The 23,452-nt window shown below is 46.0% G+C and overlaps 1 protein-coding gene across 1 annotated transcript in view; it reads left to right on the forward strand.

The window, feature by feature from the left end:
* The window catches only part of LOC112223565 (unconventional myosin-Id-like), a 126,849-nt gene that overhangs the window by 53,299 nt on the left and 50,098 nt on the right, over positions 1-23,452 (forward strand). Inside the window, exons 12-16 of the mRNA XM_042305391.1 lie at positions 9,231-9,301; positions 10,169-10,243; positions 14,544-14,676; positions 15,055-15,221; positions 17,667-17,874. Coding sequence (XP_042161325.1) covers positions 9,231-9,301; positions 10,169-10,243; positions 14,544-14,676; positions 15,055-15,221; positions 17,667-17,874 — 654 coding nt within the window. The remainder of the gene's footprint in view (positions 1-9,230; positions 9,302-10,168; positions 10,244-14,543; positions 14,677-15,054; positions 15,222-17,666; positions 17,875-23,452) is intronic.

A 23,452-nucleotide genomic window follows, 5' to 3' on the forward strand; every position in this document is an offset into this window, starting at 1 on the left:
ATTAACATGGTCCACACAGTCGAACACAGTCGCACGACAACACCTCTTCCCCTCTCGTAAGGATGAAAAGATTTGGCATGATCCTCAAAAAGTTACACAGCGGCACCATTGAGAGCATCTTCACTGGCTGCATCGCCGCTTGGTATGACAACTGGCGGTGTTTGAGGCCCTAGAAAATTGTCAGTTTCAAACCACCCACGTCATAGACTGTTCTCTCAGCTTGCCGCAGTCTGGAACCAACAGGACCCCGAGCAGCTTCTGCCATAAGACGGCTAAATAGTTAAACAAGTAGCTACTCCGACTATCTGCATTTGACCCCATTTTGTGCTAACTATTCTGACTCATCACATACGTTGCTGCTACTGCTTATTATCTATTGTGTTGCCTAGTTACTTTACCCCTACCTATATGTACATATCTACCTCAATTACCTTGTACCCCTGCACATCGACTCGGTACTGGTACCCTGTGTATATAGCCACGTTATCGTTACAAATTCTCTATTTATTATTTTTCTATGTTTCTCTCTGCATTGTTGGGAAGGGGTGTAAGTAAGCATTTCACTGTTTGTCTACACCTGTTTTTTACGAAGTATGTGACAAATACTGTTTTATTTGACACACACACTACCTCTCCCTCCTCTCCCTCATCCCCCCTCTCTCTTCTATCCACCCTCTGATCCTGCTCTTTGCCGTCTCTGTTCAGATGCAGCATAGGATGCTGTGTGTGTGTGTGTGTGTGTGTCAGAGTATGCGGCAGGCCGTCGTTAAGTGATTACCCTAGCATACACCATGTGATGCTAATAGCATGGGCCTGGTGTTCATGGGCTGCAGGGTGTTTACAACACAAGCACTGGAGAGGCAGGAAGGAAGGATGTCTAGAGTGCTCTCCTTCACGTCTGGGAGAAAGCGAGAAAGCTTCGCAAGTTCTCCGGTTCCAACGCAATGTCTTTTTTACCTCTCAATGCATCATACTCTTGATATCACGTTTGAACTAGTCCTAGAAGTGGGTGCCTAGTTTATCCACGGAGAGGCCAAAACATTATGAACACCTGCTCCTTCCATGACATAGACTGACCAGGTGAATCCAGGGGAAAGCTATGATCCCTTATAGATGTCACCTGTTAAATCCACTTCAATCAGGGGAGGAGACAGGTTAAAGATGGATTTGTAAGCCTTGAGACAATTGAGTATGGATTGTGTATGTGTGTCATTCAGAGGGTGAACGGTCAAGGTAGAAGATTTAAGTGCCTTTGAACAGGGTATGGTAGTAGGTGCCAGTTGCACCGGCTTGTGTCAAGAACTTCAACGCTGCTGGGTTTTTCACGCTCAACAGTTTCCCGTGTGTATCAAGAATGGTCCACCACCCAAAGGACATCCAGCCAACGTGACACAACTGTGGGAAGCATTGAAATTAACTTGTAGGGTCCCTGTCCTGACAAATGGAGGCTGTTCTGAGGGCAAAATGGTATTGCTACTCAATATTAGGAAGGTGTTCCCAATGTTTGGTACACTCAGTGTATGTCTGTTTCTGTTTTTTATAAAGTAATCATCTGCAGTCTAGAGAGGTTATGTAGTGAGAGAGTAAATACCATGACAGCTGCACCGTCCATCTCCCGTGTCCTGATTGGCTCCTGTGGTGAGTGATTGACCGGTTTGGAGCCAGTCAGTCGGCCCGCCAGTCAGTCGGTGCCAGCTTAGTCAACGGGGGGGTGAACAGGATGGCGGTGGAGGTGGCAGAGGAGAGGAGAGATGCTGGAGGGAGGGCGAGATTTGGGCAGGAGGACGAGGGACAGCAGGTGTTGGGGTGATCAGGAGGAGTCTCTGCCATAAAGCTGTTCACCCATTTACACACCAGGCTATCGCCTTATTGTGATTACAAATGCATGAGGCCAGTTTCTCTGAGTTGTACAGATATAAATGGCCTACACTTTCAGTGCTTTTGTGTACAGGTGCAGCGTCGTTCTCCAAGGAATGAATGTGGAACCAAAAGATGCAAAAGGCAAGGGAACTTATGCCAATGATTACAGTCTGTGTACACATGACTGTGTAAATAGGCAGAATATACTTGTTCAAAAACTGTTTTGGATCCACCTGATGTGTTATATGTTCTATGTGTCCTATATCTACCTGTGAAGAACCCAATACCCCCCCTGCCCATAACACTACCTCCGTCTTCCCTCTCCTTTCTGTTCCAGTCGAAGGTGTTCTGCTGTATCCCCTCTCGCTTCAGGCTTATTTCTCTCTCGCTCTGTCTCCCCTCATACCCTCTTTGTTCCACCTCGCGTATCTCTGTCCTTTTCTCACCCCCTTTACTTTCCATTGTTTTGTCCCCCTCTCTCTTTATTTTCTACCTCTCTCTAAACCTTCTGTTGTATCTCCCTTGCACGCCCCCTTTCTCATCTGATATACAGTAGGCGTTAGGCTGGATAAAGAGTGACAGACACAGAGAAAGAGGGAGAGTGAGAGAGAGAGAGAGAGAGAGAGAGGTGGCAATAGTATAGCTGGCAGTGTGCGTGGAGGGGGACTTATTGTGATAGATGAGGACAAGGTGGCTTCCAGCAGCCTCCGTCTGTCTGTCTGGCTAGATGGCTGTATGTCCAGCTGCCAGGTTGGCTGGCTGGCGGTACTGGCCTGTAAAGAGCATGGGGCCCTTCATGGATCAATTCCCTATCACAGCTCCACTGAAGTATTTCTGCTATGGAAAACATGTTACATTTTCAATGCTTTGAAAAGGAACTTGAATGCGGTCACACAGAGATGTGTATACTTTCCTCCACAGTTTGCTGCCTGTGAGTTGTTCTCTCGCTAACAACATCCTTACTCCCATCTACAGGGACTTTCTCTTCTTCCTTTGGTGTGTGTGAGCTCTCCGCTCGATGACTCAGGCTCTCTATACTCTCTCTGCTTGATAACTCAGGCTCTCTATTCTCTCTCCCCTCGATGACTCAGGCTCTCTATACTCTCTCTGCTTGATAACTCAGGCTCTCTATTCTCTCTCCGCTCGATGACTCAGGCTCTCTATACTCTCTCTGCTTGATAACGCAGGCTCTCTATTCTCTCTCCCCTCGATGACTCAGGCTCTCTATACTCTCTCCCCTCGATGACTCAGGCTCTCTAAACTCTCTCTGCTTGATAACTCAGGCTCTCTATTCTCTCTCCCTCGATGACTCAGGCTCTCTATACTCTCTCCCCTCGATGACTCAGGCTCTCTATACTCTCTCTGCTTGATAACTCAGGCTCTCTATTCTCTCTCCCCTCGATGACTCAGGATCTCTATTCTTTGGCCGCTTGATGACTCAGGCACTCAGGCTCTCTATTCAGGCTCTCTATTCTCTCTCTGCTCGATGACTCAGGCTTTCTATTCTCTCTCCACTCGATCACTCAGGCTCTATATTCTCTCTCTGTTCGATGACAGGCATTCAGGCTCTCTATTCTCTCTCTGCTCATTGACTCAGGCACTCAGGCTCTCTATTCTCTCTCCCCTCGATGACTCAGGCACTCAGGCTCTCTATTCTCTCTCCCCTCGATCACTCAGGCTCTCTATTCTCTCTCTGTTCGATGACTCAGGCTCTCTATTCTCTCTACGCTTGATGACTCAGGCACTCAGGCTCTCTATTCTCTCTCCGCTCGATGACTCAGGCTCTCTATTCTCTTTCTGCTTGATGACTCAGGCTCTCTATTCTCTCTCCTCTCGATGACTCAGGCTCTCTGTTCTCTCTCCGCTCGATGACTAAGGCTCTCTATTCTCTCTCTACTCGATGCCTCAGGCACTCCGGCTCTCTATTCTCTCTCTACTCGATGCCTCAGGCACTCCGGCTCTCTATTCTATCTCCGTTCGATGACTCATGCTATCTATTATCTCTCTGCTCGATGACTCAGGCACTCAGGCTCTCTATTCTATCTCCGTTCGATGACTCATGCTATCTATTATCTCTCTGCTCGATGACTCAGGCACTCAGGCTCTCTATTCTCTCTCCGCTCGATGACTCAGGCACTCAGGCTCTCTATTCTCTCTCCGTTCGATGACTCAGGCACTCAGGCTCTCTATTCTCTCTCCGCTCGATGACTCAGTCTCTCTATTCTGTCTTCGCTCGATGACTCAGGCTCTCTATTCTCTCTCAGGTCGATGACTCAGGCTCTCTATTCTCTCTCCTCTTGATGACTCAGGCACTCAGGCTCTCTATTCTCTCTCTCCCCGATGCCTCAGGCACTCCGGCTCTCTATTCTATCTCCGTTCGATGACTCATGCTATCTATTATCTCTCTGCTCGATGACTCAGGCACTCAGGCTCTCTATTCTCTCTCCGCTCGATGACTCAGTCTCTCTATTCTGTCTTCGCTCGATGACTCAGGCTCTCTATTCTCTCTCCTCTTCATGACTCAGGCACTCAGGCTCTCTATTCTCTCTCTCCTCGATGACTCAGGCACTCAGGCTCTCTATTCTCTCTGTTCTCAATGACTCAGGCTCTCTATTCTCTATGTTCTCGATGACTCAGGCACTCTGGCTCTCTACTCTCTCTCTGCTCGATGACTCAGGTACTCAGGCTTTCTATTCTCTCTCCACTCGATGACTCAGGCTCTATATTCTCTCTCTGTTCGATGACAGGCACTCAGGCTCTCTATTTTCTCTCTGCTCGATGACTCAGGCACTCAGGCTCTATTGTCTCTCTGCTCGATGACTCAGGCTCTCTATTCTCTCTCCGCTCGATGATTCAGGCTGTCTATTCTCTCTCTGTTCGATGACTCAGGCTCTCTATTCTCTCTCTGTTCGATGATTCAGGCACTCAGGCTCTTTATTCTCTCGCCGCTCGATGACTCAGGCTCTCTATTCTCTCTATGCTCGATGACTCAGGCTCTCTATTCTCACTATGCTCGATGACTCAGGCTCTCTATTCTCTCTCTGCTTGATGATTCAGATACTCGGGCTCTCTATTCTCTCTCCTCTTGTTGACTCAGGCTCTCTATTCTCTCTCTGTTCAATGACTCAGGCACTCAGGCTCTCTATTCTCTCTCTGCTCGATGACTTAGGCTCTCTATTCTCTCTCTGCTTGATGACTCAGGCTCTCTATTCTTTCTCTGCTCGGTGACTCAGGCTCTCTATTCTTTCTCCGCTCGATGACTCAGGCACTCAGGCTCTTTATTCTCTCTCTGCTCAATGACTCAGGCACTCAGGCTCTTTATTCTCTCTCTGCTCGATGACTCAGGCTCTCTATTCTCTCTCTGCTTGATGACTCAGGCTCTCTATTCTCTCTCTGTTTGATGATTCAGGCTCTCTATTCTCTCTCTGCTCAATGACTCAGACACTCAGGCTCTCTATTCTCTCTCTGCTCGATGACTCAGGCTCTCTGTTCTCTCTCCGCTTGATGATTCAGGCACTCAGGCACTATTTTCTCTCCTATCGAGTGCTCAGGGTCTCTGTTTTCTCTCCGCTCGATGACTCAGGCTCTCTATTCTTTCTCCGCTCAATGACTCAGGCACTCCGGCTCTCTATTCTCTCTCTGCCCAATGACTCATGCTCTCTATTCTCTCTCAGCTCGATGACTCAGGCTCTCTATTCTCTCTCTGTTTGATGACTCAGGCACTCAGGCTCTCTATTCTCTCTCCTCTCGATAACTCAGGCTCTCTATTCTCTCTCTGCTCGATGACTCAGGCTCTCTATTCTCTCTCTGTTCGATGACTCAGGCACTCAGGCTCTCTATTCTCTCTCTGCTCGGTGACTCAGGCACTCAGGCTCTCTATTCTCTCTCTGCTCGATGACTCAGGCTCTTTATTTTCTCTCCGATTAATGACTCAGGCTCTCTATTCTCTCTCTGCTCTATGACTTAGGCTCTCTATTCTCTCTCTGCTTGATTACTCAGGCTCTCTATTCTCTCTCTGCTCTATGACTTAGGCTCTCTATTCTCTCTCTGCTTGATTACTCAGGCTCTCTATTCTCTCTCTGCTCGATGACTCAGGCTCTTTATTCTTTCTCCGCTCGATGACTCAGGCACTCAGGCTCTCTGTTCTCTCTCCGCTCGATGACTCAGGCTCTCTATTCTTTCTCCGCTCAATGACTCAGGCACTCAGGCTCTCTATTCTCTCTCTGCTCGATGACTCAGGCACTCAGGCTCTCTTCTTTCTCCGCTCAATGACTCAGGCACTCAGGCTCTCTATTCTCTCTCTGCCCAATGACTCATGCTCTATATTCTCTCTCCTCTCCATGACTCAGGCTCTCTATTCTCTCTCAGCTCGATGACTCAGGCACTCTATTCTCTCTCTGTTCAATGACTTAGGCACTCAGGCTCTCTATTCTCTCTCAGGTCGATGACTCAGGCTCTCTATTCTCTCTCTGTTTGATGACTCAGGCACTCAGGCTCTCTATTCTCTCTCAGGTCGATGACTCAGGCACTCTCTATTCTCTCTCTGTTTGATGACTCAGGCACTCAGGCTCTCTATTCTCTCTCTGCTCGATGACTCAGGCACTCCTCCGCTCTCTATTCTCTCTCTGTTCGATGACTCAGGCACTCAGGCTCTCTATTCTCTCTCTGCTCGATGACTCAGGCACTCAGGCTCTCTATTCTCTCTCAGGTCGATGACTTAGACTCTCTATTCTCTCTCTGCTCGATGACTCAGGCACTCCAGCTCTCTATTCTCTCTCTGTTCGATGACTCAGGCACTCAGGCTCTCTATTCTCTCTCTGCTCGATGACTCAGGCACTCAGGCTCTCTATTCTCTCTCAGGTCGATGACTTAGACTCTCTATTCTCTCTCTGCTCGATGACTCAGGCACTCCAGCTCTCTATTCTCTCTCTGTTCGATGACTCAGGCACTCAGGCTCTCTATTCTCTCTCTGCTCGATGACTCAGGCACTCAGGCTCTCTATTCTCTCTCAGGTCGATCACTCAGGCTCTCTATTCTCTCTCTGTTTGATGACTCAGGCACTCAGGCTCTCTATTCTCTCTCCGCTTGATGACTCAGGCACACTCTCTCTGTGTGTGAGATAATATGTTACATAGGGGTTGATATTGTTTTTGAATGACCACCACTTCCTCTGTCCTCCATACATACAACATATGTCAGGTCCCTCAGTCAAGTATTGAATTCAATCACAGATGAAACTACAAACACCAGGGAGCTTTTCGAAAGCCTCATGAAGAAGGGCAGTGATTTGTAGATGGGTAGCAATAACAAATCAGACATTGAATATCTCTTTTAAGCATGGTCACGTTAATAGTTATGCTGTGGATGATGTATTAAACCACCCAGACACAACATAGAAACAGGAGAGGGAGAGGAATTCACCTTTCAGCAGGACAATAACCTCCAACAAAAAGCCAAATCTACACTAGTTGCTTACTAAGAAGACAGAGAATGTTCCTGTGTGGCCAAGTTACCGTTTTGAATTAAATCTGCTTGAAAATCTATGGCAAGACTTGAAAATGGCTGTTTGGCTATGATCCCCAACACTTTGACAGAGCTTGAAGACTTTTGAAAATAATAACAATGGAAAATATTTCACAATCCAGGTGTGCAAATCTTAGAGACTCACCCAAGAAGACTCCCAGCTTTTAATTGCTGCCAAAGCTGTTCCTAATATGTATTGACTCAGGGTGGTAAACACTTGTCTATTCAAGATATATTAGTGTTTTATTTTTCAATACAAAAAAATACAAAAAATATCAGAGTATTTTGTGTAGATCTTTGATAAAAAAATGACAATTAAATCCATTTTAATCCCACTTTGTAATACAATAAATATGTGAAGAAATCCAAGGGGGGTGAATACTTATGAAACCCACTGTATAATGCTACTCCCACCATGCCACAGGGCTGCCTAGGGCATCCTCTCCCTGTCACCAGACACACTAGCTACTCTACAGTAGCACACCAATATACAACTGATGCAGTCACACACATCAACACACAGATGTACAAACATGGATGGATGGATGTATATATAGACACAAACAGGTACGCACACACATACAGTCAGGTATACACACACATACAGTCAGGTATACACACACATACAGTCAGGTATACACACACATACAGTCAGGTATACACACACATACAGTCAGGTATACACACACAGGCTCATTACAGAGTTTTTAGAGGACTGCGGCAGACCTCTCTGCCTTTCCTGTCACACTACGTTTCTCTCCTCACTGCACTCCACCACTGGCCTACAAACAGCCATCCACATGAGTTCCTGTAGCACCACTGGCCTACAAACAGCCATCCACATGAGTTCCTGCAGCACCACTGGCCTACATACAGCCATCCACATGAGTTCCTGTAGCACCACTGGCCTACATACAGCCATCCACTTCCTGGCACCACTGGCCTACATACAGCCATCCACATGAGTTCCTGCGGCACCACTGGCCTACATACAGCCATCCACATGAGTTCCTGTAGCACCACTGGCCTACAAACAGCCATCCACATGAGTTCCTGTAGCACCACTGGCCTACATACAGCCATCCACATGAGTTCCTGTAGCACCACTGGCCTACATACAGCCATCCACATGAGTTCCTGCAGCACCACTGGCCTACATACAGCCATCCACATGAGTTCCTGCAGCACCACTGGCCTACAAACATCCATCTACATGAGTTCCTGTAGCACCACTGGCCTACATACAGCCATCCACATGAGTTCCTGCATCACCACTGGCCTACATACAGCCATCCACATGAGTTCCTGCAGCACCACTGGCCTACATACAGCCATCCACATGAGTTCCTGCTGCACCACTGGCCTACATACAGCCATCCACATGAGTTCCTGCAGCACCACTGGCCTACATGCAGCCATCCACACGAGTTCCTGCGGCACCACTGGCCTACATACAGCCATCCACACGAGTTCCTGCGGCACCACTGGCCTACATACAGCCATCCACATGAGTTCCTGCGGCACCACACACAGCTCATTCATATTTCATGTGCACAGATTTCCTCTCTCTCTCATCTGGGGATGCTGCTTCTGTCGCTCTCTAATGGTGTACACTATGTTATATCTGGGGAAGCAACTTTCCCGTAAGGAAAAACTGAGCATGCACATATGAAAACAGGTATCCTTGATATTACAGAGTATATTGCCCCATCTTTTTAGCTCCTCTGCACGGGAGCTAATAGGTTACGTCCCCACTTTCCCCGGGTTGTGTTACTCAATTTCTCTTTCTTTCTCCCTCTCTCTCTTTCTCTGTCTCTCTCTCTTTATTTATCTCTCTCCATCCTCAGCTCTCCCCGACAGACAAGAGTTTGGAGTTTGACAGAGATTTCCGTGTCCGGCACTATGCAGGGAATGTGGTGTAAGTAACCGCTGTGGTGGTGTACTGTATGGAACCACTCTCGGCTAAAAGTCACTGTGGCGGCAGTAGTGAGTTCATTGCACTTCACTATGTTCTCTTAATATCCTAATCAGTACAACAGCGAGAGATCATCCAACACTATCAACCAAATCACAAGCTTTGTATGCTACAGTGTGCCAACCATCCTCAGTGCCTGCTTGCCTGTCCAGCCCAGCAGCTCTAGCTAACTCCCCATAGTTAACATATTATATGGCTTTAAAGATGTGACCATTATAATAACCATGGACTCTGCCTCCTGCAGCGTAGCCTAATTGGTTCAGGGAGCACTCAAACTCCAGACTCCCTGCATCCCAAATGGCACCCTATTCCCTAGATAGTGCACTACCTTTGACCAGGGCCCATACTGTAGGTCTCTGGTCAATGGGTTCTGGCCAAAAGGAGTGCACTATATAGGGAATAGGGTGCTATTTGAGATGCAGGCTGATACTGTAGAGTAAGGGATGTAATGGGCCAGTTTCCCCTGGGTTTTACTGAGTAACACAGATGGCTCCTACTCTTCCACTGTCTCAGACTGGAAACAGAGGATTTGTTCTCTAATTCTTCTGTGATTCATCCATTTTAATCGTTTCTGAGTAGGGTTTAGGAGACGCTGTTGTCATTTGTAAGCACCGTCTTCGGTGATGCAAGTTTTAAGACGGTCTTAGTGTCAGAAAAAGATGATCAAGAGGTTTGTGTGTTTGTGTGTGTGTGTGTGTGTGTGTGTGTGTGTGTGTGTGTGTGTGTGTGTGTGTGTGTGTGTGTGTGTGTGTGTGTGTGTGTGTGTGTGTGTGTGTGTGTGTGTGTGTGTGCACTTTTGTATTTACACAGGTACTCTGTGGTTGGCTTCATCGACAAAAACAAGGACACTCTCTTCCAGGACTTCAAACGGCTACTGTACAACAGGTGAGACTCAACACACACCTGCTTTCCCCTCTCCTCTCCTCCTATTCCCCTCACATGACACCGCAGTAGCCTTCAATTAACAGAACAACAGCACCTACAATGATGAACTGATAAACAATCTTCTCCTGTCTCTTTTCCTCTCGTCCTCTATCTTTTTATTTATTTATTTGATTTCACCTTTATTTAACCAGGAAGGAAAGTTGAGAACAAGTTCTCATTTACAATTGCGACCTGGCCAAGATAAAGCAAAGCAGTTCGGCACATACAACAACACAGAGTTACACATGGAGTAAAACAAACATACAGTCAATAATACAGTAGAAAAATAAGTCTATATACAATGTGAGCAAATGAGGTGAGATAAGGGAGGTAAAGGCAAAACAAAGGCCATGGTGGCAAAGTAAATACAATATAGCAAGTAAAACACTGGAATGGTAGATTTGCAGTGGAATAATGTGCAAAGTAGAGATAGAAATAATGGGGTGCAAAGGAGCGAAATAAATAAATAAATACACTAGGGGGAGAGGTAGTTGTTTGGGCTAAATTATAGATGGGCTATGTACAGGTGCAGTAATCTGTGAGCTGCTCTGACAGCTGGTGCTTAAAGCTAGTGAGGGAGATAGGTGTTTCCAGTTTCAGAGATTTTTGTAGTTCTTTCCAGTCATTGGCAGCAGAGAACTGGAAGGAGAGGCGGCCAAAGGAAGAATTGGTTTTGGGGGTGACCAGAGAGATATATCTGCTGGAGCGCGTGCTACAGGTGGGTGCTGCTATAGTGACCAGCGAGCTGAGATAAGGGGGGACTTTACCAAGCAGGGTCTTGTAGATGACCTGGAGCCAGTGAGTTTGGCGACAAGTATGAAGAGAGGGCCAGCCAACGAGAGCATACAGGTCGCAGTGGTGGGTGGTATATGGGGCTTTGGTGACAAAACGGATAGCACTGTGATAGACTGCATCCAATTTATTGAGTAGGGTATTGGAGGCTATTTTGTAAATGACATCGCCGAAGTCAAGGATCGGTAGGATGGTCAGTTTTACAAGGGTATGTTTGGCAGCATGAGTGAAGGATGCTTTGTTGCAAAATAGGAAGCCAATTCTAGATTTAACTTTGGATTGGAGATGTTTGATGTGAATCTGGAAGGAGAGTTTACAGTCTAACCAGACACCTAGGTATTTGTAGTTGCCCACATATTCTAAGTCAGAACCGTCCAGAGTAGTGATGTTGGACGGTCGGGCAGGTGCAGGCAGCGATCGGTTGAAGAGCATGCATTTAGTTTTACTTGTATTTAAGAGCAATTGGAGGCCACAGAAGGAGAGTTGTATGGCATTGAAGCTCGTCTGGAGGGTTGTTAACACAGTGTCCAAAGAAGGGCCAGAAGTATATAGAATGGTGTCGTCTGCGTAGAGGTGGATCAGAGACTCACCAGCAGCAAGAGCGACATCATTGCTGTATACAGAGAAGAGAGTTGGTCCAAGAATTGAACCCTGTGGCACCCCCATAGAGACTGCCAGAGGCCCGGACAACAGGCCCTCCGATTTGACACACTGAACTCTATCAGAGAAGTAGTTGGTGAACCAGGCGAGGCAATCATTTGAGAAACCAAGGCTCTCGAGTCTGCCGATGAGGATGTGGTGATTGACAGAGTTGAAAGCCTTGGCCAGGTCAATGAATACGGCTGCACAGTATTGTTTCTTATCGATGTCGGTTAAGATATCGTTTAGGACCTTGAGCGTGGATGAGGTGCACCCATGACCATCTCTGAAACCAGATTGCATAGCAGAGAGGGTATGGTGAGATTCGAAATGGTAATCTGTTTGTTGACTTGGCTTTCGAAGACCTTAGAAAGGCAGGGTAGGATAGAAATAGGTCTGTAGCTGCTGTGGGAGGAGCAGTGCTGTTGACCGGGGTAGGGGTAGCCAGGTGGAAAGCATGGCCAGCCGTAGAAAAATGCTTATTGAAATTCTCAATTATAGTGGATTTATCGGTGGTGACAGTGTTTCCTATCCTCAGTGCAGTGGGCAGCTGGGAGGAGGTGTTCGTATTCTCAATGGATTTTACAGTGTCCCAGAACCTTTTGGAGTTTGTGTTGCAGGAAGCAAATTTCTGCTTGAAAAAGCTAGCCTTGGCTTTTCTAACTGCCTGTGTATATTGGTTTCTAGCTTCCCTGAAAAGTTGCATATCACGGGGGCTGTTCGATGCTAATGCAGAACGCCATAGGATGTTTTTGTGTTGGTTAAGGGCAGTCAGGTCTGGAGAGAACCAAGGGTTATATCTGTTTCTGGTTCTAAATTTCTTGATTGGGGTCTGCTTATTTAAGATGGTGAGGAAGGCATTTTTAAAAAAAATAACCAGACATCCTCTACTGACCGGATGAGATCAATATCCTTCCAGGATACCCCGGCCAGGTCGATTAGAAAGGCCTGCTCGCTGAAGTGTTTCGAGGAGCGTTTGATAGTGATGAGTGGAGGTCGTTTGACCGCTGACCCATTACGGATGCAGGCAATGAGGCAGTGATTGCTGAGATCTTGGTTGAAAACAGCAGAGGTGTATTTAGAGGGCAGGTTGGTCATCATGATATCTATGAGGGTGCCCGTGTTTACGGCTTTGGGGTGGTACCTGGTAGGTTCATTGATCATTTGTGTGAGATTGAGGGCATTAAGCTTAGATTGTAGGATGGCTGGGGTGTTAAGCATGTCCCAGTTTAGGTCACCTAGCAGCACGAGCTCTGAAGATAGATGGGGGGCAATCAGTTCACATATGGTGTCCAGACCACAGCTGGGTGCATAGGGTGGTCTATAGCAGGCGGCAACGGTGAGAGACTTGTTTTTAGAGAGGTGGATTTTTAAGAGTAGAAGTTCAAATTGTTTGCGTACAGACCTGGATAGTAGGACAGAACTCTGCAGCCTATCTTTGCAGTAGATTGCAACACTGCCCCCTTTGGCCGTTCTATCTTGTCTGAAAATGTTATAGTAAGGGATGGAGATTTCAGAATTTTTGGTGGTCTTCCTAAACCAGGATTCAGACGCGGCTAGAACATCCGGGTTGGCAGAGTGTGCTAAAGAAGTGAATAAAAAAAACTTAGGGAAGAAGCTTCTAATGTTAACATGCATGAAACCAAGGCTATTACTGTTACAGAAGTCATCAAAAGAGAGCCCCTGGGGAATAGGAGTGGAGCTAGGCACTGCAGGGCCTGGATTCACCTCTCCATCACCAGAGGAGGAGTAGGATAAGGGTACGGCTAAAAGCAATGAGAATTGGTCGTCTAGAACGTCTGGAACAGAGAGTAAAAGGAGGTTTCTGGGGGTGATAAAATAGCTTCAAGTTATAATGTACAGACAAAGGTATGGTAGAATGTGAATAAACCTCGGTATTGAGTGATGATGAGAGAGATATTGTCTCTAGAAACATCATTGAAACCAGGTGATGTCATCGCATGTGTGGGTGGTGGAACTGAAAGGTTGGATAAGGTATAATGAGCAGGGCTAGAGGCTCTACAGTGAAATAAGCCAATAAACACTAACCAGAACAGCAATGGACAAGGCATATTGACATTAAGGAGAGGCATGCTTATTCGAGTGATCATAAGGGTCCAGTGAGAAGTGAGGTTGGTTTGGGTAACGGCGATTCAGACAGCTAGCCGGGCCATCGGTAGCAAGCTGGCATAGGAGGGAGGTCTGTTTTTAGCCACCTCGTGCGTTTCCGTCAGTAGATTAGTGGGGTACCGTGTGGTAGAGGGGATCAATCCAATTGGCAAAATAGATGTAGTTATAGTGACCCAAGAAAAAATTGTCCGATAGGTCTATTCAGATAGCAGCCGATCAGACAGCTAACGATTAGCGGGCCGCAGATGGGCGTTCAGGTAACGTCGCGACAGAGGGGCCAGTTGGATAACTCCCTCGGGCAGATAATGTCGGTAGTCCAGTCGTGAAGGCCCGGTGGGGCTCCGCATCGGCAGTAAAACCAGGTCCGGATAGGTGATGGTAGCAAAGGAGTGGCTGATGGAACTCTTCAGCTGGCTAGCTCCGGAATAATTGATGTTTGCTCCAGGATCGACGTAAGCCAATAGTCACACAGATAGCAGCTAGCTAGCTGCGATATCCAGTTGTAAATGTCCAGAGCTTGCGGTAGAAATCCGGGGATATGGAGAGAAAAAAAGGTCCGGTATGTTCTGGTCTGAGTCGCGTTGTACAAAACTGCCGATAGCTTTTCGAGCTAAAGGATAGCTGATGATCACAAACCGTGGTTAGCTGAATCTCTGTTCTGAATCTCTGAAGCTCAATCTCTGTTTCTCTCTCTCCGTAGCTCCAACCCAGTGCTGAAAGTGATGTGGCCGGAGGGCAAGCTGAAGATCACTGAGGTCACCAAACGACCCCTAACGGCCGCTACAATCTTTAAGAACTCCATGATCGCATTGGTGGAGAACCTGGCTTGCAAGGTGAGGGGCGCGGCCACCGCCGGGCAACTATTTCATTGGCCAACAACTTCCAATTTTTGTTTGTACTACTGACTTGGCTGGTGTGTGTGTGTGTGTGTGTGTGTATTTCAACGTCTAAAGTGGTTTTCTTTTCTCAGCTCCTCTCCTCCAAAATTACACAAATGTGAACTCACAGGATAGGTGAAAAAACATGTTGGCTATCCTACACGAATTAGCTTTCCCGTTTCCCGTTCTTCCACAACAGTGTAGATAATAGATAGGAGACCAGTGGGTAAAGCCATGTCAGACTATTGACTTGTTGTCAGTGTTCAGTGCCACTTTCTGACGAACCCCATAGTAGCCAATGATGTGTTACCTTACTGTGGCGTGTGTGTGTAGGAGCCGTACTACGTGCGCTGCATCAAGCCCAACGACGTCAAGTCGCCCCTGCTGTTCGAGCACGAGCGTTGTCGCCACCAGGTCGAGTACCTAGGCCTACTGGAGAACGTCCGTGTGCGCCGTGCTGGATTCGCCAACCGCCAGGAGTACCCCCGCTTCCTCCAGAGGTATGACCTTCCACCCCATCTCCCGGGTAGAAGTAGAATCAGGGCTGTATTCAAAAAGCTTCTCAGAGTTGTACTGATTTACGTTCTAGTCTCTCCTGTCCATGTAATCTTATTCATTATGATCTAAAAGTTGTGATCCTGATCCTAGATCAGCAGTCTTACTGTGAGAGCAACATTTTCATAGTGCTAAAAAATACATGATAATATGTGTGATTTCATTGCAAGATGTTCTTACATCCGTGTTAAAACTGGGCTGGAACAAGAGCCTGAACAAGATGCCCACCCCTGCATAAGATCATTGGCTAGGGGCAACGTCATCCTCCCTACCGACCTCATCCTTATCTTGTTACTTCCTGCTGTCCGATATTAAGGTGTTGTTTAGCCAATGTCCCAGACAATTGATTTGATACTTCCCCACCAACACAATGTTCCTGTGCCCTTGACTAGGAACAGCCTTGTAACAGAGTGGATTTATTTAATGAACTTCCTTTTCATCGAATTCAGTCGACGCACTGCAATTCAGTGGGGAAACCAAGCTCTGTGACCCACACTTCTTCCTGCCTCTGTTTTCAATCCATTCACCAGTATAGACTGAACATTCCCAACCATGTTTCTCTACCATGATGCTATGATATTATTTTGTGTACAACAGTTCTCTTACTAACACCAACTCGTGAATTAACCAGGCCTGGGCTTGAGTTTGATCAAGCAGAATCCAGTCAGTACTGGACTAGGTCATAGAGATCTGTGCAGAGGAGAGAGGAGGATGGGCTTTGCATCATCACATCACTTTGCGTCTCTGTTCCAGAGCTAGATCGGCGCTAAGCGACAGCAGTGATGTCACTGAGGTGGCAGCAAGTGTCTTACATCAGATGAGATGTTGCATAATAAATTCGGACACTTTTCTCTAAAAGTGTGTTATCTGGGAAACAGAAACAGGTTTATATTGTGTGCAAAATGAGGATTTTTCTAGGATTTATTTTGGACTCTTGGCAGTCAAGACTGACCAAATGTTTAATTAGGAATTGGTCCAAACTGCACTGTCACACACAAGCTCCAAATGATGAAAACACAAACACACACACAAACACACACTCTCTTAACTGTTAATCCCTTTCCCTAATTCATTCACAGCTGTCTCGATCTCCCACTCCCCTGCCCTTCCTCAGTCAAATTATACTAAACAAAAATATAAATGCAACATGAAACAATTTCAACGATTTTACTGAGTTACAGTTCATATAAGGAAATAAGTCAATTCAAATAAATGAATTAGGCCCTAATCTATGTATTTCAAATGACTGGGCAGGGGTGCAGCAAGGCCCAGCCAATCAGAATTAGTTTTTCCCCACAAAAGGGCTTTATTCCAGACAGAAATACACAGTTTCATCAGCTGTCCAGGTGGCTGGTCTCAGATGATCCCGCAGGTGAAGAAGCCTGATGTGGAGGTCCTGGGCTGGCGTGGTTACAAGTGGTCTGCAGTTGTGAGGCCGGTTGGGCGTACTACCAAATTCTCTAAAACAATTTTGGAGGCGGCTTATGGTAGAGAAATGTACATTCATTTCTCTGGCTTCAGCTATGGTGGACATTCCCGCAGTCAGCATGCCAATTGCACACTCCCTCAACTTGAGACATCTGTGGCATTGTGTTCTGTGACAAAACTGCACATTTTTTTGTGGCCTCAAGGTGCACCTGTGTAATGATCATGCTGTTTAATCAACTTCTTCACCTGTCAGGTGGATGGATTATCTTGGCCAAGGAGAAATACTCACTAACAGGGATGTCAACAAATTTGTACACACAATTTGAGAGAAATAAGCTTTTTTTTGTGCGTTTGGAACATTTCTGGGATCTTTTATTTCAGCTTATGAAACATGGGACCAACACTTTACATGTTGAGTTTATACTTTTTTCAGTATAGATTAGGTAATAGTTGTGATAGTTAACAGTGATTATTTTGCACACTTCTCCTCTAACTATCCCACTCACTCATTTCATTCACTGAGGAATTTGATATAATTTGATATTACATCATACCTTAGCAGTAAAATGCCAGTGAAATAACTCATGTAGGATTTTTTTTTGTCAGGCCTGCTGACCTCTCTTGGCAGTCAAATAATATCTTATCACAGTGTCCTGTAGTAGTTACAAATCGTTCTGTATTTTGCTGGGCAGTTTTTCTGTTGTTCAGGTTTCATAAAAGAAGCAAACACCATTAGGAATTGAAGTCCTAGTCATTCAGCTGATGCTTTTGACATACATTTAACACACTGTATACCGTGTTTATGACCCATGCAGGAATTAAACCAATAAATGGCATTGTACACCCCCGTGCTCTGACCACTGAGCAATCAGAACCACTCTGGTTTGCGATCGTGCCTTACGTATTTTGATGTCCACTGATATTGGACTCCTTTCCCCTCGGCCTCCATTCCACCCCTTCAGGTACAAGATGATCTCGGAGTTCACGTGGCCTAATCACGACCTCCCATCGGAAAAAGAGGCGGTAAAGAAGCTGTTGCAGGGCTGCGGCTTCGAGCAGGACGTGGCGTACGGCAAGACGAAGGTGTTCATCCGCACGCCGCGCACCCTCTTCTGCCTGGAGGAGCAGAGGACCGAAATGGTTGGGAGAATCGTTCTCTTCCTTCAGAAGGTCAGTGTCAGTCTCGTCACATTTGACCTTTGGCCTGGTCTCCATCGCAACGGCCCTAGGTTGAGTGTAAACATTGTATAGGTGTTACCTCTACAGGTACATTTATCATTATAAATGAATACAAATACGTTTTAAGACAAAAATACGCTACAAATTCAATAGCGGACACTTTAATATTCAATATCACATTGTCAGGGAGCCTGATTGTTGGTCAAAGCTACCTAAAATCCAGTGACCTTGTTCTCTTGTGTCCTCATTTAAATTCACTCTCCTTCCTTCTCATGTGAGTAACAAACTCCCGAGACTGGAACGACTCAGCACTTGATATGCCACTGCCGCTAGGCGCCAAGATATTTTCAGAGCCTAAAATAATGTTGTATTATTATAGCGTTGGCTTTCTCTCTCTTCCTCTCTGGGTTTCATCTGCCCACGCCAACCCAGCTCAGTAAATGATCTGGAGGAGAGAAGATGGGGTCCACACATCTGCACTGCAGACTTCTGCTACGCCGCTAGCAACTCATGCACACTAAAAGAACAAGCCAACTGTGAAAACAGAATCGAAATGTTCCCTATACTCCTATTCAACCTTTATCAGCGACTCCTTCTCTTAGTTGGAATATATCACCACAGCTCCTGAGATGCTGATACCCACATGTATCAATATAAACCATTAGCTAATGTACTGTAGCTGTAGGGGAAATCCATTTAGTGCGAGACCCTTTTATCATATTGACAGTTGTTATGACGTTGATACAGACCGGAGCGTAATCCGTTATTGCTTTATTACAGCCAATTCTCCATAAATGTTCTCTGTTATGTGATTGGATTGGGGGACATGGATGTTGGATTTTCTATATGCTTTCCTCCGTTGATTGGTTGGTAAAGAAAGTCATGTGGTTGTGTGGTGCATGAGAGTAATCCTCAGGTAAGAACGGTAGCAACTCTGATGTGATGATAGCGTGTGTCATACCACGTGCCCTACACACCCACTAAGACAGCCTAGGACTGTACAAGGCTTCTGTATAGATGGGGGGGGGGGATGTTTTTTGTTGTTGTAGAATGTTGCGCTGTCAATTTGCTGTAAAATCTAGCTGAGCATCTCTGAAGGTAATGCCTTCTCTGTACAGAGCTCCAAAACGTCAATTTCTCAGCGCCTGTCTGTCTGTTCTATTTTGTGTTTCCTTTTCCCAGTTTGGGATTTGAACGCCTATTTTGGGAGCCATCTATATGTTTGGTGTTCTGGCAGAATAAATATTGACAGCTCTACATTTACCTAGCCTGTTAATGCTACTCAAATCCCTAGGAGTACATTCCTTCACGTTCTAAACTTTGATTCAGTCAGCTCTCTCAGAGGACTGTGCTGCGATCTAACTGCCCACAGACATCAAAGGCTTAAACCAACCAAATGGCTTCAATCTGGGATCGATTGTTTGACCTCTGTATTGATCTACAAGGACCTGGTTGGGCTGCCCAACAGACGAGCTCGCCTCGTGCTCCTGTTTTCCTACCTCAAAAGGATGTTGTCACTTTGATAACCAAGTACAAACACCAGAGAGAATTCCCGGCGTTCTACCAAAACAAACATCACACAAAAGAGAGGTTTAGGGTGGAAGGAATCGTGTCGGGGCTCTGCCAGACAATAAGAACAGAAGTTATTTGTCAATGGACATTGCTCACACCTACGCAGGTACACACACACACACACACACACTCATGCATCACCCTCCAGAAATAAGCAAAATAGACTGCTATTTTACTCTATTTGTCCCCTGCCCCCTACACACACAGCTCATCCTCTGCGCGACGCAATCCCCTTATCAGCAGCTGGCACACCAATGTGCCTTATGCCAATGGGTCCCACCATGCCAGGGGTGGCAGAACCCATGCCAGTATCTCAAGCGCTCTTCCCCTCCCCCCCATACGAGCATCCTTCCCCAGACAAACACAAGTGCTTGTCAGTGACTGCACTCCACATAAGAAGTGAGAGGTCCTATATATAGAACCTGAGAATTAGGTTTGAGGTGCCCTTCTCCATGCCTGGTTCTGGAGTACACAAAGCACCTTTCTCCTTACCACCCCGTCATCCCCTCGTTACAGCCTCGTTACGTGAGCCTCATCCCCTGAAGAGGGCGGAGGAAGAGAGAGAGGGACTCTCTCCCAGTCTCATTTCACGCTACCTTTCGCTCCGTCGTTCCTCGGGTTCCGCCCAGTTCTCCCGAGCCCCCGTCTAAGCCGTTCCACTCCGGCTCTCCTCTGCTTCCCAAGCCAGAGGATAGAACCCTGGCTCCGCTGAATCCACCGTCACGGCTATCAACTCTGCCCTCCCCGCTGACTGACTGAGTGCACTACATCCCACTATCAATGGCCTGTATCTGCTCCACTGCCCACTCCCTAGTGTGGACTGTGCGGGCAGTTGAGCACACAAGTCCCCATCCAACCCGCAGTCAGAACCTTATCCTCAGAAAGAGCCGATTAGTCCCAATCTGAACCAACCTAAAGGGGATTAAATACTACAATCCAACACAAATGCAGAGACTTTATAAATGATTCATGAGCTTCTACCCTTTTTTTTTAATGAATATTTCATACATTTAAGCCCAGCCATCCACATCAGTTTCTGTCAGGGCTTTTTTTTTAGCTGAGATGACAGAGAGTCAGTCCCCTGTGTATAAGGAACTGGGCATTAATCGCTATTGAAAGCGTTACATGTATCTGAGCGGCTGAGGTTTTTATCAGTGAGGCTGTAGGCTAGGCTAGCGTTAGCCTAGCGTTAGCCTAGCGTAAGCCCTAGCACGCTGTCTGTCTGCCTACTGGGCCTGAACTGATCCCCTTCTATCCACACGCCTCAGCACTATGTAACCTGATCCTAATTGGTCTGATGTAGGCATTATTGCAGCGGCGTGTATGGTGTTCTACTACTTATGGTAGATTTACACCTGCTGACTGCAAAACACCTAGCTACCTCCAAAATGGGCAATCTGACAGAAATATATGCAAGTTTGTCAATGTCTTTTTATGTGATAGAAGTTCGTAGAACTGTTACAGCAGAACAGATAATACCTCGTACCCCCTGCACATCGACCCAGTACTGGTACCCTGTGTACAGTGTATATAGCCAGGTTATCGTTACTCACTGTGTATTTATGATTATTGTTGTTTTTATTATTACGTGTTATTACTTTTCTATTATCTATACATTTTCTCTCTCTCGCTCTGCATTGTTGGGAAGGCCCGTAAGTAAGCATTTCACTGTTGTTTACAAAGCATGTGACGAATTTGATTTGATAATACCCTTTCCGCATGATCACGTTTAAATGAAAATAGGATGTAAAGATACATTCTGCAATATGAACAACTCTTCAATGATCATTTCAGTTAGTGACATAGGCCCATTTGATTTTTGAATAATGCCGTTTTGAAATGCCTCATGAGCTGAGAACAACTGTCTAACCTCATTATAACACAATATGAGGTTGTTTTACTCCCAAGGTTTGTCGACAATGTCTTTGTTAATGAACAACACCAAGTAGTATTGATTTTTATCATGTATTTGGGGCTCCAAAAATAGGTTCACCTCAGACCATTACAGCATTGAGTATTCACAATGTTCTCGCGCAGTGAAGAGCAGGAAGCTACTAAAGATCATGTGATTGTCAGTATCATCATATAGCCTACACCCTTCAGTGGACACACACTACCGTTCAAAGGTTTGAGGTCACTTAGAAATGTCCTTGTTTTTGAAAGAAAAGCTCAGTTTTTTGGTCCATTTAAAATAACATCAAATTGATCAGAAATACAGTGTAGACGTTATTAATGTTGTAAATGACTATTGTAGCTGGAAACAACAGATTTTTAATGGAATATCTACATAAGCGTACAGAGGTCCATTATCAGAAACCAACACTCCTGTGTTCCAATGGCACATTGTGTTAGCTAATCCAAGTTTATCATTTTAAAAGGCTAATTGATCATTATAAAACCCTTTTGCAATTATGTTAGCACAGCTGAAAACAGTTGTCCTGATTAAAGAAGCAATAAAACTGGCCTTCTTTAGACTAGTTGAGTATCTGGAGCATCAGCATTTGTGAGTTCGATTACAGGCTCAAAATGTCCAGAAACAAAGAACTTTCTTCTGAAACTCATCAGTCTACTCTTGTCCTGAGAAAGGCCAGCATCCCGGAGTCGCCTCTTCGCTGTTGCCGTTGAGACTGGTGTTTTGCCGGTACTATTTAATGAAGCTGCCAGTTGAGGACTTGTGAGGCGTCTGTTTCTCAAACTAGACACTTTAATGTACTTGTCCTCTTGCTCAGTTGTGCATCGGGGCCACTCCTCTTTCTATTCTGGTTAGAGCTGATTTGCGCTGTTCTGTTTTCTCGCTGGCTGCACTCTGTCTCACTGGCAGTCTCTTTGGCTTCCGTTCCTGACAGTTCAGCTTCTTGGCTTGAAATGATGTAAACATAAGCCATTAATGCTCATGTAAAGCAGACGAGGAACAAAATGTTGTTCGTCGTAATTCGTACACAGTTCTATTAGGCCTACCTGCATTCTTGTTCTTCAGCTCCTCCACCTGGCTCTCACTGGCTGTCAGTCTGGCCTCCAAGGCCGGATTGTCTGTCTTCAGTTCGTCTACTTCTTTCGTAGTGATTCTCTGCTCCACTGTAAGGCCCTCACTTGCTGCCACTCTGGCCTCCGTGTACCTCAGCTTGTCTCTCTGCTCCACCACCATGTCTCTCAGCTCATTCACCTCATTCCAGATGTCAGGTGTGGTTGTGTGTTCGTCGGTCGCACCCACGGCCTCCGTCCCTCGGCTCTGCATCAGAACTTCGCTCAGTCTGCTCTCTCTCCCTGCGCCGTGACCCTGTTGAGCTTTGTCTCTGACCCCTCCACTCTCTCCCTGAGGCCATGCCACAGACAGACAGAAGAACAGCAAACCCTAACAGAGTTACAGCACCCCTCAGTCTGAAACGATGCCTTTTAAGATACAATTTGGCTTATGAGGGTCAGCTCCCCTTATACATACACGTTTTAGTTAGAACAACGTCACATCGATGCAAATGTTGCTACTAAAGTCTAGGACATTTGATAACGTATGTGTTTGTAAGACGTAAGAAGTCAGCAACTGTTGTTTAGTAAATGATCCCCCAATGCCTCGTCAGGTTGAAACCATGTTGTTTCTCTTGTTGTCATTCCTTTTGTCAGTGACTTTTGCTTCGCTTAGGGAGATACTGCACATGCATCCTCTGTTATTAAGGAAGACTTTGATGATGAAGAAGTGTGTCTAGATTGTACCGGAGTATTTTTCCCTCTTGTCTCTCGGAGCTCAGCTGCGTTCTCCTTTTGTGTTCTTTCATGCTGTTTGTTCTGTTCTGTGCTGTCAACTAGCGCCGTGACAGTTTGATTATTCTCTTTTGCTGCAACTTCTCATTGCACCGACAACTTCCCACTTCCCACTGTTGAACAATCAAGGCACCGCTGTTTCCTTTGAATTCATAATTACATACTTATTTGATATTTTACAATGCAAACCGAATTAATACCGGCTCATGTTTTATTGCAAAAAAATCCTTGAGTTGGTCAT

The sequence above is a fragment of the Oncorhynchus tshawytscha genome, linkage group LG24 (assembly GCF_018296145.1).
Source record: "Oncorhynchus tshawytscha isolate Ot180627B linkage group LG24, Otsh_v2.0, whole genome shotgun sequence".
Taxonomy (NCBI): Eukaryota; Metazoa; Chordata; class Actinopteri; order Salmoniformes; family Salmonidae; genus Oncorhynchus; species Oncorhynchus tshawytscha.